Source organism: Chrysemys picta, chromosome 5 (genome assembly GCF_011386835.1).
Source record: "Chrysemys picta bellii isolate R12L10 chromosome 5, ASM1138683v2, whole genome shotgun sequence".
Classification (NCBI taxonomy): Eukaryota; Metazoa; Chordata; order Testudines; family Emydidae; genus Chrysemys; species Chrysemys picta.
Genome location: NC_088795.1, coordinates 52,222,360 through 52,236,940, shown reverse-complemented (window position 1 = coordinate 52,236,940; position 14,581 = coordinate 52,222,360). Strand labels below are relative to the sequence as shown.

The window sequence follows — 14,581 nt, the reverse complement described above, 5'->3', positions numbered from 1 at the left end:
ATGCCTTTAGCCTTCTTGGCAACACGGGAACACAGTTGACTCATATCCAACTTCTCATCCACTGTAATCCCCAGGTCCTTTTCTGCAGAACTGCCACTTAGCCAGTCAGTCCCCAGCCTGTAGCAGTGCATGGGATTCTTCCGTGCTAAGTGCAGGACTCTGCACTTGTCCTTGTTGAATCGCATCAGATTTCTTTTGGCCCAATCCTCCAATTTGTCTAGGTCACTCTGGACCCTATAACTACCCTCCAGTTTATCTACCTCTCCCCCCAGCTTAGTGTCATCTGCAAACTTGCTGAGGGTGCAATCTATCCCATCATCCAGATCATTAATGAAGATGTTGAACAAAACTGGCCCCAGGACCGAACCATGGGGCACTCCGCTTGATACCAGCTGCCAACTAGATATCGAGCCATTGATCACTACCTGTTGAGCCCAATGATCTAGTCAGTTTTCTATCCATCTTATAATCCATTCATCCAATCCATACTTCTTTAACTTGCTGGCAAGAATTCTGTGGGAAACCATATCAAAAGCTTTGCTAAAGTCAAGGTATATCACGTCCACCGCTTTCCCCATATCCACAGAGCCAGTTATCTCATCATAGAAGGCAATCAAGTTGGTCAGGCATGACTTGCCCTTGGTGAATCCATGTTGATTATTCCTGATCACCTTCCTCTCCTCCAAGTGCTTCAAAATGGATTCCTGAGGACCTGCTCCATGATTTTTCTGGGGACTGAGGTGAGGCTGACCAGTTTGTAGTTCCCCAGTTTCTCCTTCTTCCCTTTTTTAAAGATGGGCACTATATTTGCCTTTTTCCAGTGGTCTGGGAACTCCCTCGATCACCACAAGTTTGCAAAGATAATAGCCAATGGCTCTGCAATCACATCAGCCAACTCCCTCAGCACCCTTGGATGCATTAGGTCTGGACCCATGGACTTGTGCACGTCCAGCTTTTCTAAATAGTCCTTAACCTTTTCTTTCCCCACTGAGGTCTGCTCATCTCCTCCCCATACTGTGCTGTCCAGTGCAGCAGTCTAGGAGCTGACCTTGTCTGTGAAGACCAAGGCAAAAAAAGTATTGAGTACTTCAGCTTTTTCCACATCATCTGTCACTGTGTTGCCTCCCCCATTCAGTAAGGGTCCCACATTTTCCCTGACCACCTTCTTGTTGCTAACATACCTGTAGAAACCCTTCTTGTTACCCTTCACATTACTTGCTAGCTGCATCTCCAATTGTACTTTGGCTTTCCTGATTACACCCCTACATGCTCAAACAATATTTTTATACTCCTCCCTAGTCATCTGTCCAAGTTTCCTCCTCTTGTAAGCTTCCTTTTTGTGTTTAAGCTCACCAAAGATTTCTCTGTAAGCCAATCTGGTCGCCTGTCATATTTGCTATTCTTTCCGCACTTCGGGATGGTTTGTTCCTGTTCTCTCAGTAAGGCTTCTTTAAAATACAGTCAGCTCTTCTGGACTCCTTTCCCCCTCATATTAGCCTCTCAGGGGATCCTGCCCATCAGTTCCCTGAGGGAGCCAAAGTCTGCTTTTCTGAAGTCCAGGGTCCGTATTCTGCTGCTCTCCTTTTTGTCAGGATACTGAATTCAACCATCTCATGTATATCTTGTTTTAATGTATTAAGGGACAGATTTTGCTGGTTTTACTTATGTTCAGTAGTTACTCTGTGGGTAGTCCCATCAAGGAAAGAGAGTATTTTTGCAGAGTAAGGTGAGTAAGCATGGATGACTCTGTCTCAAAATAACTACTGATTTACATTTTTGACCTCAGGATAGAACTGAGGTGAACAAGGAGGAATATACTTTAATTCTCATAATCTATTTTAATTAAAAGCAAACAGGAAAAAACATTCCCTTTGTTAAATATATGGGTAATTGCATGCACAAATACTATTTTATACAGGCAATTAAACAATTTGCAAGAGGAATTGTATTTCACGTGGACCTTGGTCTCTACTTTATGAAAATGTAGCCCAAAAGGCTAGTAAAAACTGAGTGCTTGGAAGGGTATATTAATAACTTTAGCTAGGCCACAAAGTAGTGATATAAAACCACTTTGCACTTGTTGACTAGCATCTTACACCATTTCAGTGGGACTAAAGTACTATTCAGCATGAGCTACGGTATCAGAATCTGGCTCAAAGTATCTTGCTCCAAGTTCTCTCTCTCCTTGTCACTAATGACACTATTGTAGGCTGGAAACAGGTTGGTGGTTTTAGCTTCTTCCTTATAATTTATTCATGCCCTTTAGGTGTTCCACATTGTGCAATGTCGATATACTGTGCAGCTGGAGTTTAAAAAGTACTGCAATGCACAGACAGGGTTTATTTTGAGTTAACTGTTTGAAAGCCTTTTTTCCCCTTTACACACTGCTCACAGGCACTAAAACACTTTGCCTTATACAAAGGACGAGGCATGAATGATAAGGGTTTGGGTTTTTTTGGAGGTGGGAGGGATGGCAATGGGTTGAGTCAGATATTTGAATTCTCTGCCAGCCTGTAACTCCCCTTTTGTACAATGGCATTACAAACATGCACAGTGAATTACTGAACAAAACACATTCAATTGTGTGGGGGGCACCCTAGAGAATCCACAGGTTCAGAAAATAGAGCTGGTATTCTGAAAACTGAAAGAAATCTTCCTGATTATATGAAATCTCTCTCTTCCACCCACCCCTTCTCTCTCTCATTTACTTGTGAAATGGACTCTGGCTTAAAATACTTCCCTTAATGATCATTTTTGTTTTATTGCTACTTTGAAAACCCCTTGTTTGGACATTACTCACCCTTGAGGCTGTAAAATAGGTTTTAAAAATATTATCTTTATACCTTTTAGATAGGAGCAGAGTATTGTGTATATAAATGGTGGGTGAAAAGTGAGAAGCAGGACAAAGAATGTACAGCAACACAATCTTACATTACTGAGAGGACTGCTGCCTGGCCACCAAATTATTTCTGTCTAGTAGCTGGAATGAGATTTAAGAGATGAGCACGTAGCTAAATGCCGTATTAGGCATAAACCAACATCCTTACCTTTCTCCCCCCTCCCTTTTTTACTCTGTGCACTTGCAAGTTAGGGAACAATTACTCAAGAAGTTTGAGACTTACTACTGCTCAGTGTGTAGGGCTATGCCTGCTGCATAGCCTTATGTATGCAGATGCACAGCTTTGTCGGCTCTTATACCGGAGTGCAATGGCCTCATTGATCACGCAGTGGTCAGTGTCATGGCTTGGCTTGCAGGATTAATGACCTTGGTCACTGGTTATATACATGACACTAACTACAACTTCCAATATTGGCTAAAATCTAAGATGGATTATTTTGAAGTTGCTTGTATTCTGGTTGCTCCAAAGGTCTGGTTAAGGTCACTGATATAACGTTTACAAGACATTCTGTCAAATGCAAGCTTAAGGCTAGGGCCTAAGACTGAGATTTGTGTGGCTTGAGGGGGATTTTTGGTCAATTTTTTTTTCAGTATGTGAGCTTGAGAAAAAACCCTAAGTGCAATGTCATTCCACATTGGCATTGCATAGGGTTTTGACTGGTGTCCTGATCTCTTTGATAACTAGCAAGCCAACTTTTCTTCCAAAATGGAAGGAAGACAGAAGCATAAGTAGGTGTGATTTCCTCCCTTGGTATAATTGCAAAGGTAGCTCTGTAAAGAAACTGTGATAATGGACAGGTCTGTTTATTGACTTAAGAACATCTACATGACTATTGGAAAATTAATCTAGGATGAAAATGCACTAAAGTTTTGTAATAATTTTTCTCTCATTTTCTAGGTTTTACCTCAATTTTGTTACTGAAGAAGTGGAAAATCCTGAGAAGTAGGTACCTTATTTTCCCCTTTTCATTTTTAAAATGATCATAACACTAAAATGCTGTAGAAAAAGCAGTGGTCCCTGGAAACTCTGCATGCTGGTCAAGTTGCTTTTTCCAGCAGATCTGGTATCTATTTGAACTGCTGTTGCTTGAAGATTTGTTCTTTCTCGCCTTTGGTGACCTTATTGTGCATTCTGCTTTCATATGCAGAGAAAGCAGAAGAGTAAGTAGATCTCCAGAGTTCTGAATCTCACCTTCAGGATACGAATAACTCCCAATGGTTTCATTCAGTGCAAGTTACTTGTGTCCTGCTGGGGAGAATCAGGCCCAATAATGTATCTGAATGCTATATTATGTGGCAATTTTTCTATTGTTTAAATAGTGATCTAAACAGCTAATTCTACAGTTCAGCAAAAGAATAACTTGATTTAGTCACATAGGGTACATCTACAGAGCAAGTGGCAACCCACTTCCGTGAGTCAGAAAGCTCACGTCTACAGATTTGGGCTTGTGGGACTCATGCTATGACACTACAAAAAGCTGTGTAGACATTTGGGCTTGGGTTGGAGCTCGGCTCAGAAGACTAGGGAGGGAGGTGGGCTTCAGCCTCCAGCTTGAGCCGCAATTTTTACACAGCTGTTTTTAGCGCTGTTGTCTGAGCCGCACAAGCCTGAGTTTGTAGACCCAGGATCTGAGACTTGTAGGGTTATCTCTGTAAATGTTATCCGCAGAGTAACACAACGAGCAACATAAGCGTGTGTCAGTCTTTCACAACCAATATGAGCTTGTAGCTCTGGTCACCTGTAAAAAAACGTTATGGATTTCCTTTTGATTCTTATTGGTTGTCTGCCCCTAATAATTACAAATGAATATGCTCCTTAAAGAAAAAAGGGCTAGATTCTGAAAATAAGTCATTTGGCTTCTGAACTGTGAAAGCCTGGGTAAAGCTATGTAAAGATGGTAAAATGGACTCTTCTGGGCTGTAAGTGCACATGTGTGTGTGTATACAACACACACACATATGCATCAGAACAGTATAATCTTGTGAGAAAAAAGGAGAGAAGTCTACATTTCTTTTGGTGGGGGAAAAGAACATTTTTCTAGCAGTTTTTTTGTTTTGTTTATTTGTTATTAGTCTTATTGCTTATGTTCAAGTGTCTGGAATGCTGCAGTAAGTCCTGGGGAGATGGATTAGTGGGCAGAGTGCAGGTGAGGTAGTCAAGGGTTTGTATTAAGACAGTATTCCTCTCCCAGCTCTGTAAGTTATATGGCTATTATCAATATATATGAGGTGTTATTTTACAAATGCACATGTGCGTGTGCATGCACACAACTTTCCACATAGTTAAATCTCTTTGAGAGCTTGCACACTGAAGAATATATTGTAATTAAGCAATGTTACTAATTATTTTTGTTATGGATAATTTTGCGACTGTCCTGCTTCTGATTAGGTCAGCACAAGTTTTTTGCCATTGGGTTAAATGAGTGAGAGATCAGGTACTATACATTTCTCAGCATATTGCCCCTCTGCTGGTTAGAACATAAGGGACACTATTCTTTCTTTAAAAGTACAAATAAAAATAATATTACATCCCACAGAATATACATATAGTGGGCTAGATCCTTATCTGCCTCTGAGATCTACTTAGTACCACTTGGGAAGAGGGGAGCGTAAAGGTGGCTCAGGTACACCCCCTTCCTCATGGGAACATCCAGTCAGGGATTCCCCTTAGGTATGGAGAATCTTTAGAGAGCTGGTTAAACTGGTATTGTGTCTGCTTTGCACAGCTGGAGCAGACCAAAGAATTGTGGAGATATGTATTGTTTCAGAACTCTGATAGTCCAGCTGATTTGATGTGTTCCATTAAAAGATAGTTTCAGGAAAAGGGGCTCAGCTTTACATGTGTTAGGTTGCTTCCTCCATGCTACAAAGCTGCTGAAGCGTCAGTTTATCTATCACTCTTCCTATTCAGGGTGCTGTTTGCATGAGAGATAAAGGAAGGTGCCCTGTGTTTACGGTGCATCTGAGGGCACATTCGCCACATGAATGTAGAAGTACATAAGAAAAAGATGTTGTTTTTTTTATTCGATTGCTACATGAAGGCAGTATTGTAAAGATGCTGCTTGCTGTTAAGCATGCTGAAAGGAATTCTGCATCTGAAATTTCTCCAGAGCTAGAGTAGAAAGATACCATTGCCTGGCTATTGTGGCCAACCCCCCCACCCCAAAAAAGCTTTTGAAGATTGCTTTGACTAATATTAATATTATTCAACAACCACTGAAATATAATGGAAGTGTTTCCATTGACTTCAATGAGCACTGAGTCTCAGGCCCCTAAACAGCAGCTGGTGACAGGCATTTATCAGGCCATGTTGTTATTTATAAATTCTTCGAGCTGTGATGCTGACATTGCTTAGAATCCTTTCCGTCAGTGTTATGTTAAAGATCACACATAGTACGGCAGTGTTGGAGTGGTATTACACAGTGGGATTTAAACAAAAACTAGGGGTGTTGCCTTGAGCAGGTTAACATTTGTAACTCCTCCAGGTGTGTAATTTGTAATATATTTGTAAATGGCAGTAGATGCAAATTATTTTAGGAGCAAGGGAGTTTGCAGTGATTCCTTCAGTGTTGTGATGTGCCAAGGTAAATGTTTGCTTCAGAATCAGTCACAGTTGTACATTTCTAGGTGTGGCACAGCATATAAAATAACTGGCAGCTGGTACTTGGGTGAATGATCAGCTGATTATCAAACAGTGTCAACCAGCCTTCTGCCAACCGGCAACAAAATGTGCCTAAACTGTTACGTGGAGAATATAACTAATTACATCATTAGGAATAGGGAGATGTTAGAGCACCTACAGTCCTTGCAACAAAGCTGTCAAATGCCCACATTTGGTGCATAGTGCCCTTTTCACTGGCTCATCCTCTGAATCCCTCTCCACATCTGCATTATGAAGTGAGTGGAAGGGACCAATACTTTAGAGTCCATGCTAAAGAACACAGGGAGATGCAGACAGCTGCTTGATTGTCTTCTAGATTATAAACTCTTCAGGGCATAGATTACCTTGTCTTCTGTGTCATGTATAGGACCAGAAACATTATTGGGGTGTATCAAATATATTAGAAAATTGTATATAATAATTACAAAAATACTCCAAAAAGTGCCACCCCACAACTCTACCAGCTGGGAACGGTGTGTGTAGGAGACAGTCTGCAATTGATTGTGTTCGGTTAGGCCCACTGCACCCACAGCTTATGCTCTAATAAATTTGTTAGTCTCTAAGGTGCCACAAGTACTCCTGTTCTTTTTGCGGATACAGACTAACACGGCTGCTACTCTGAAACTCTGCACCCACACAAACCTCCTTAAAGTCAGGAGGAAGTTGTGCATAGGCGCAGCCGTCTGCACTTAGGCAACAAATTGCAGGATCAGGACCTTAAACAGGTTAAATCCTCTGAGCCTGAGGCATTCAGATACCAAGTTGGTGTAAAAACCTAGATAGACAGAAGTGATAGACAATACACAGATACTGAATGGCGGGAGGGAGAGATACTTGAAGTTATAGAAGACACAGTGGAAGAGAAAAGAAACCGAAAGAAAATGAGTGATAATCTTTTTTTTACTTTTTAAAACTGAAAATACTATTGGCCTTGGGATAGAGGAGGACTGAGTCCCACTTCAGACATGATCTATACCCCCTAATTTTGCTTTGAAAAGTGCATTAATATGTCACAATTTAAAGATTTAAGGGTAGGTGTGTTTTTTATTTCCTACTGAAACTCTGTTAATTACCTTTTTCTCAAGCCTGGAGTTTCATTCTTTAATTGTAGTAAGTACAAGTGTAAAGAGCAAAGCCCCTAGTGTACTGATGGGACCTGAAGAAACATGGAGGTTAATGATAGCTTCATGCAGACTCTGAGGTCACAGTGTTCAACTCATTAACTATGCATTTTTTTAATAACTTGAAATAATTTTGTTAACCAAGAATATTTGAAATTGCAGTGAAATCCATTCTTTTTCTGCAGTGTAAAATTAACTTCATGTATATGTGCTGGGTCAATAAGGATTATTATTCAAGATAAAAATATTTGAATAACCCTAAAAGTAAAACTTTGTTATAAATTACATCATGCAACCATGCCATCTGCAGCTGTGATCTCTTCATTTTTCATACATGATAAGGATCAGGCCTTGTCAGGACTGAAAAACCAGTTAATGAGCTAACAACCAGTACTCTGAAAGCAAGCAAGCTTGTTACTTTAAAAATGACAGAGGAAGCAGTATCAGGAAGTAAATTTAGAGGACTGGAAATTGAGCACATTGAACCTTCAGGCTCATCTGGTCTTTAGGTTTATTCTGTGCGTTGTGCTAACTTGTACCTCCTCATAGTCTTTGGTCAAGATCTTAACTACAGATATTCATTCCTTCATTACCATTCTTCAGCATGGATCAGATTTCAAGATCAGGACCCTAGTTTGTAAAGAACGTTTAGGAGCCCTTGGGATGAAAGATGTTATAGAAATTATCAGTATGTATTTGCATTAGAGTTGTGCCTTAAGGACCCAATCAAGATCAGATCCCCACTGTATCAGGTACTGCACAAACAGATAGTAGGAGATGGTCCCTGTTCAGAATTGTTGATAGTGTAAAGCCCCAATCCTGCATGTTATGTATATAAGTGGACTGCTGAGCCTGCACTGATCACAGTGCAAGATTAGAGTATAAATAGTAAAGACAGAAGAAAATATTATCCCCATTTTACAGATGAGAAGCTGACTCAGAGTCATTAATGACTTGCTCAAGGTCAAACAGGAAGTCTGTGGTGGAGCTGAAAATTAAATCCAGATCTTCTGAGTCACAGTCTAGTTTTAACAACAAAACCATCCTTTCTCTCTGGAAATATAAGTGGTGGTTGTTACCATTGTTATAATTATTATATTTTAAAAAACAAATCTACTGTAATGGTCTCCAATATTAGCAGCATCAAATGATGAAGAAAAGAAGACATTTGTTTAATGTCCTGATGTCTAACAATATGTGATACCTGAAGTTGGTAAAATCCCTGGAAGCATATATATTAGGAAACATCTATACTCTAAAATGGCACAATTAACATTGTGATTAACTATATTTGGCATAATTCTTTTTTTAAAGGGTCATTTTCTTGCAAATATTCTGTTTCTGTTTGTAATATAACATCAGTTCAACACAGGCAATCTATCATTGTTTAAAAAGTTACACAGTGCAAAGAATGTATTATTGAGATGTATAGTGTTTGTAAGCCTGCTCTCAGATTGATAAATCATGTCTTGTGCTGTGGAAAAGCCAAGAAATGAATTGCTTTGCTATGACCTTGGGGTCTGAGATTAGTCAGTTTGTCTATTAGACTTTTCCAGTGTTCTTTTCACTTCATTTATTCCTTCTTTTCTAAAGAGCCAAGAAGCAGTAGACTTATAGCAAGTTACCAAGGCTTGATATCATCAGTCATTTTGGAAAAGCAGGGTACCAAAATGTTTTGTATAATCTTGGTTTTGTATTGGGTTTAAATAATTTGAGTGTCATGGTCAATTAATATATTGTCTGTGTCCAATTTATATTAATTAACACTTGAATGTCACACCTAGTATCAATGAAAACTGAAAGGGGAAACCCTGTCCTGGAAATTTTTCAAAAATATCTGACTATGATATGGACACAGGTGAATGAAACAAGAGAGGCCTCAAACATGTGTGTGTGAAATTACAACATGTGGGTGGTCTGTGGCCTTTTAATCTTTGACGTGGCACAATGTGATGCACCAAAATGTCAATGTAAGTCAATAACTTTAATCATGCTGTCACCAACAATTCAACACCCTTGGTGGTTTGTTGGCAGCAGGGTTCAAACTCAGAAGTTCTGGATCTAAAAGTATGAGTCTCTACTACTTGAGCTAGAAAATGCAGCTCTGTTACTGCAAAGCTGTAGCAGATCCATTAACCTCTCTCTGTGACGTAACGACAAGTGAGAGAGAGAGAAACAACACTGTGTAAGTCTGGGTTACATTGAGCACCCACAATTCCCACTGACTTAAATGTGAGTTATTCATGCGCAGCATCTGTGAAAATGAGGTACCTAAAATGGAGTTTTTCAATTTAAAAATGTTGGCTTTAAGCTCTTTGTTCCTCAGTTTACAGATCTGTGAAATGGGGATAATATCTTACTTTATGTAGGTTTTAAAGGTTTAGAGCCTGATTTGAAGCCCATCAATCTCTTAGAGCATTAATGTTTGTAAAGTTCTTTGATGAAAAATGAATAGTAGTACAAAGCATTATATTTATAAACTAGCTGCTACTTCTAGGTTTGAAAAGTCTGGATTTTGAAATGTTGTGTTCAAATACGTTATCTAGTTTATTCACAAGGAGATGGCTCCTCCTTTATGCACTTTAAGGCCCTGATCCTACAAAGATGTAAGTTGCGTGACTCAGAGTCCATATAGCTACATGTGAGAATCTTTGCAGGATCGGGTCATAGGACTGTGGGGCTGGCTGAAATGGATGCAATTTTCTTTTCCAGTAAAATGCAGCAGAACTATTTTCAAACCGCAGTTAGGCAGCTCTGTTTCCCCCCCTCTATTTGAAAGCTTGTACCCAGATTCATATATCCTTCCTAAAGGGACACAGTTACTGTACCTTGGGATCAAAATCCTTCTTGCATTAGTCTGCTTCAGATATGCATAAAAGATATATTTGGCTCCAAGTCAATTTGTTCATGTACAGCCAAAGTGCCAAATAAGTGGTGCAGAAATTATAGGATTATATTGTAATATTTTATCATGAGGTAATCAAAGGTGACATATATTAATCTTTCAAATGCTTTACAAAGCCCATTTGCTGGTGTGAATTTATAAGGTGTCCAGCTTCCCTCAAGTAAAAATTGAAGGGCAATTTTGTATTTTCCTTCATTTTTCCTCAGTAATCTTTTTTGTGTCTTGTGATATTTTTGTTTTTGAATCTTTATTATTTATCTCAGAATCATTGTATATATTTTTAAAAACAAGTATTTCTAAATCATGTTTTTCTCGAAATTATATTATTTCTAAAATTTCACGTAGAGCCCTAGAATAAATCCTGCAAGGTGATCAGGACCTTAAACTCCCATCAACTTCTGCAGAAGTTTGAGACGCTGCTCCTGATTTAATGCCCATTGAAGTACCTGGAAAGTCTCCAATTTACTTCAGTGAGTTTTGGATCAGATCCATAGTCTGCCGCATAACTAATTGCTTATAGCTTCATTAAAGGGGCACTTCTGTGCTGAAAATGACACATAATAATCATATACTGTACTGAGCTAAGCTGCACCAAAAGCTCTGAACCGACAGAGAGATTAAATTGTTGTTTAGGTACTTCCTGCCTTTCTAACTCCAGATGATATCCAGAGGTAGGACCTCTACCTCATTTGCTCCTAACAGAGATAGAAGTTGAAGGGGTGGTCTGCTGTTGTCTGCTATCTAATCCCATGAACAGTCTGGAAAGTTGAAGTAATGGTTTCACAATCAAATCTTCATGTAGCTGTAACTCATTAACTAGTAAGAGAATCTGCTGATCATGGTGAACAAAGCAGTTTAATTTAACAGGTGGAATTTCCTGCCTAGAAAGTAAACATTGGTTTGCTCTTGATGAAGCCTCTGAAAATGCATACAACTAAATGCCGCATGTAATTCAGTCATGGACTAAGTGTGTATCATGATTGCTTGAGGTGGGAGAGTTGGTTTGCCAGTGTGAGAATCTGTCTTGCTAACATGAACTTTCCTGTTCCTTTGCACATTTGCTGAGAGTGTTGGCTGGCCCCAGACAGCTAAAATTATGATTGCATTTGCATTATAGTCACCTATTGTTAGGTCTTCCTAAATTACCTATAAATTCCTTTCTGAAACTTTGCCTTTCCTAGATGGATTTCTTTTTAAATACAATTTTTGTGGGAAAAAAAAAATCTGTTCAGCTCTTTGAAAATTGAGTGTGCAATAAAAAAAAAAAAAATCCTGACTCATTTCAGGTGCTTTTCACAGCTTCTGAAGCTGCAAAATACTTTCATTTTTGGACCAAATGGCCTGACTGTTGTTCGTTTAAAATGCAGGCTAGTCAAGACTTCAGGCCATTTTTTAAAAAAAGCAGCTGAAAAACTACAGTGATTTTGTTTCACAGTTTGTGGGCCATAAGCATGAATTGTGACAAGGAATGAAGGTGCTCCGTACAGCTCTGCATGTGAGGAGTTCTAAGGAGAACCTTTGACATCCCTACCTATCACATGGGTGATCTGAGGTGGGGAAACAGGGCAGCTGCAAGTGGAAGCTACCTAAAGGAAAGAGCAGAAAAGGCTGAAAGCTGGGATGAACTTGTGTTCTGAGTTGCTTTGTTCTTGTTTAGGATCCTTTTTGTATTAATAAAGCAGCTCAGCAAAAAGGGACTTGAATTGAACCATACTTTGAGGCTTTATTTTATCTGTCCTGGCTGAGCTATCTGCCCCCTGGCTTGAATATATATCGGGGGAATATTTCTCAGGTTCCATGCTCATCTAGGCAGTTGAATAATTTTCTGATGAGAGTATCTGTTCCATTCTGTTGAGTCAATTGTCCACCGTTAAAAATGCCTTTCAGTAAATTCAGAGTTGGGCTGCCTGGTCATCTTAATCCCCTCGCTACGCACGTTTGCCCATTGCAGCTGACTAGGGTTCTCAGAACACTTTGTGGCCCGGCATAATGTGAGCTATGATACCTATTATCTACAACATGATAAATTAAGGATGCAAATTCAGCCCTCTAATTCTGGATTCCTTTGCTTGTATCTGTTTAATGTGAATCCTTGATATTAACCCTATATAGGATAAATCTTGCTCTCTGCTCTGTGGCTGTAGCAGAGCCCACTGCATTAAGCTGTGGCCAGTTTGGGAGAGGTCAGAGGCAGAATTTGGGGAGCACCGTTTGTGTCATGCAGCTCAGCTCCTGTGAGCCCAGAACATGCGTACAAAAAAGATTTTTCCGGTTTGGAAAGCAATTTCTCTACCTCAGCTATTGTGACATACACACATGATAGTGATATGAGTCCATCTGAAGGCTATATGCAAGGAGAGAGCAGGGACAATGAATCACTATATGAATGCCCCTGTCATTTCTCCCCTCGAGTAGAGTGCAGGCAGCATAAAGGCTACTGCAGGCTCAGGGCCACAGTACAGGCTGCAGTTCGGTGAAGGATGATTCTTCTTCCTTACCCCCATGAAAAACTCCAGCTGCTGGGTCTGTGCACTGCTTTCCAGGATTTGTCCTTTTGTGTGTATATTTAAATACGGCACATTTAGAAACTGATCAGCTCAATAATTATTAGTTCAAACTGTAACATCTGTGATGGTTAATGGCTTCTGCAGGGCTTTTCTTTTTTCCTCCGGTTTGTGTCAGTTTTCCAAGTCATTTTTACAGCTGGTTGGGAAACATGCCTGTGCAGAGAATCATTTCCCATACCATGGGAAATAGAAATTATCTCTAGTTGCATCTTCAGGCATTAGTAATCTCTGCCACTGGAGGCTGTTTTCCGAAAACCTATCTGACTTCTGAATTGGTTTTCTGAGAAGACAACCCACTAGTACTTTAAAATCAGATGACTTTCTGGCCTTCTGTCTACTATATCCACTCCATTGTGTCTCTATTTTAATGTAAAAATTACAGAAGTGTGATGCTCTGTTTAGTAGATTGGCTGCCAGTAAGAGCTATTTGTGACAAAGACTTAGCTGATATGCCAATCAATGCATGTGCATACCAGTCAGATCAAGGCTGATCTAATCTGTGGCTGCTATAAATGTTGCGGAGATATGGTTTAACATTGATTAGAACAACAGGCATGCCTCATAAAATTACAGTGAAATAGGTTAAATGCACCAATTCACTATCAAATAGAAATGATAAGGTTGCTTCTACAATTATAATAGGGCAAAATGTCACAACCTTTGTGTGAGAAATCCATCCACACACAATAGTTCCATTGAAACATTAGTAAAGACTGTAGGATTGGATCCTTGGGCTTTGAAGACCTAACAAACAAAACCTTAGCTGACTTCTTTGCTACAACTATTATTTTATAGTTAAAACTATTATTTCTGTAGAATTAGAGTTAACATCAGGCCCTACCGTGTGTGAACACACAAGGAGGAACAAAGGGAGTATGAATGGATATCAAAAATAAATGTGATAGGCTCAGGGTTGCTTTTATCAGTGTTGCTGTCATGTATTTACATCTGTAGATATGTGTATCCTAATAAAAAGAGAAGTTCCAGAATGGTTATTACTTTTTCACTCTCTACTAACTGACTGATGGAGGAGCCGATCATAAGTCATGTCAGCTTGTTGGACTTATGAGTTTGCACATTTTAGGAAAGCAATGCAGATGTTTTAAAGGGGTATAAGCTTAGAAATAACAAAGTCTGTCGGTTGTCTAACAAAAAAGAGGGGTAGGGCAAATGTAACTGGGGGAAAAGAACAGGAGAAAGGGACAAATGAATTGCTATGGAGAAGGCCATGATATTGTATTGGCATAGGCCAAGATATGTGTTTCTATTTCTGTAGGGTACAGTAACCAGGCCCAGCCACTTCCCTTTTGCTCCCTCATGACCAAGGGTCACACTGTAGGCAGCCTGCATCAGTTTCCCCTCTTGGAATGCCCAGGCTTTTTTCTTGGTCAAAAATACCCCTCCTTGAGGACTAGATTTATTAATATA

General features: G+C 39.6%; 1 protein-coding gene and 1 long non-coding RNA gene across 6 annotated transcripts in view; one reads left to right on the top strand and one right to left on the bottom strand.

Annotated features, from left to right (window-relative positions):
* Positions 1–14,581, top strand: part of SLC7A11 (solute carrier family 7 member 11) — a 117,248-nt gene that overhangs the window by 26,277 nt on the left and 76,390 nt on the right. For all 4 annotated transcript variants that reach the window (XR_010601354.1, XR_006174442.2, XM_042850336.2 and 1 more), the window contains exon 6: positions 3,798–3,842. Coding sequence is in view for 2 of the 4 variants with exons in the window: in XM_042850336.2 (XP_042706270.1) it covers positions 3,798–3,842 (45 nt within the window). In the remaining 2 variants the exon portion in view is untranslated. The remainder of the gene's footprint in view (positions 1–3,797; positions 3,843–14,581) is intronic.
* Positions 1–14,581, bottom strand: part of LOC122173717 (uncharacterized) — a 130,275-nt gene that overhangs the window by 87,592 nt on the left and 28,102 nt on the right. The window lies entirely within an intron of this gene.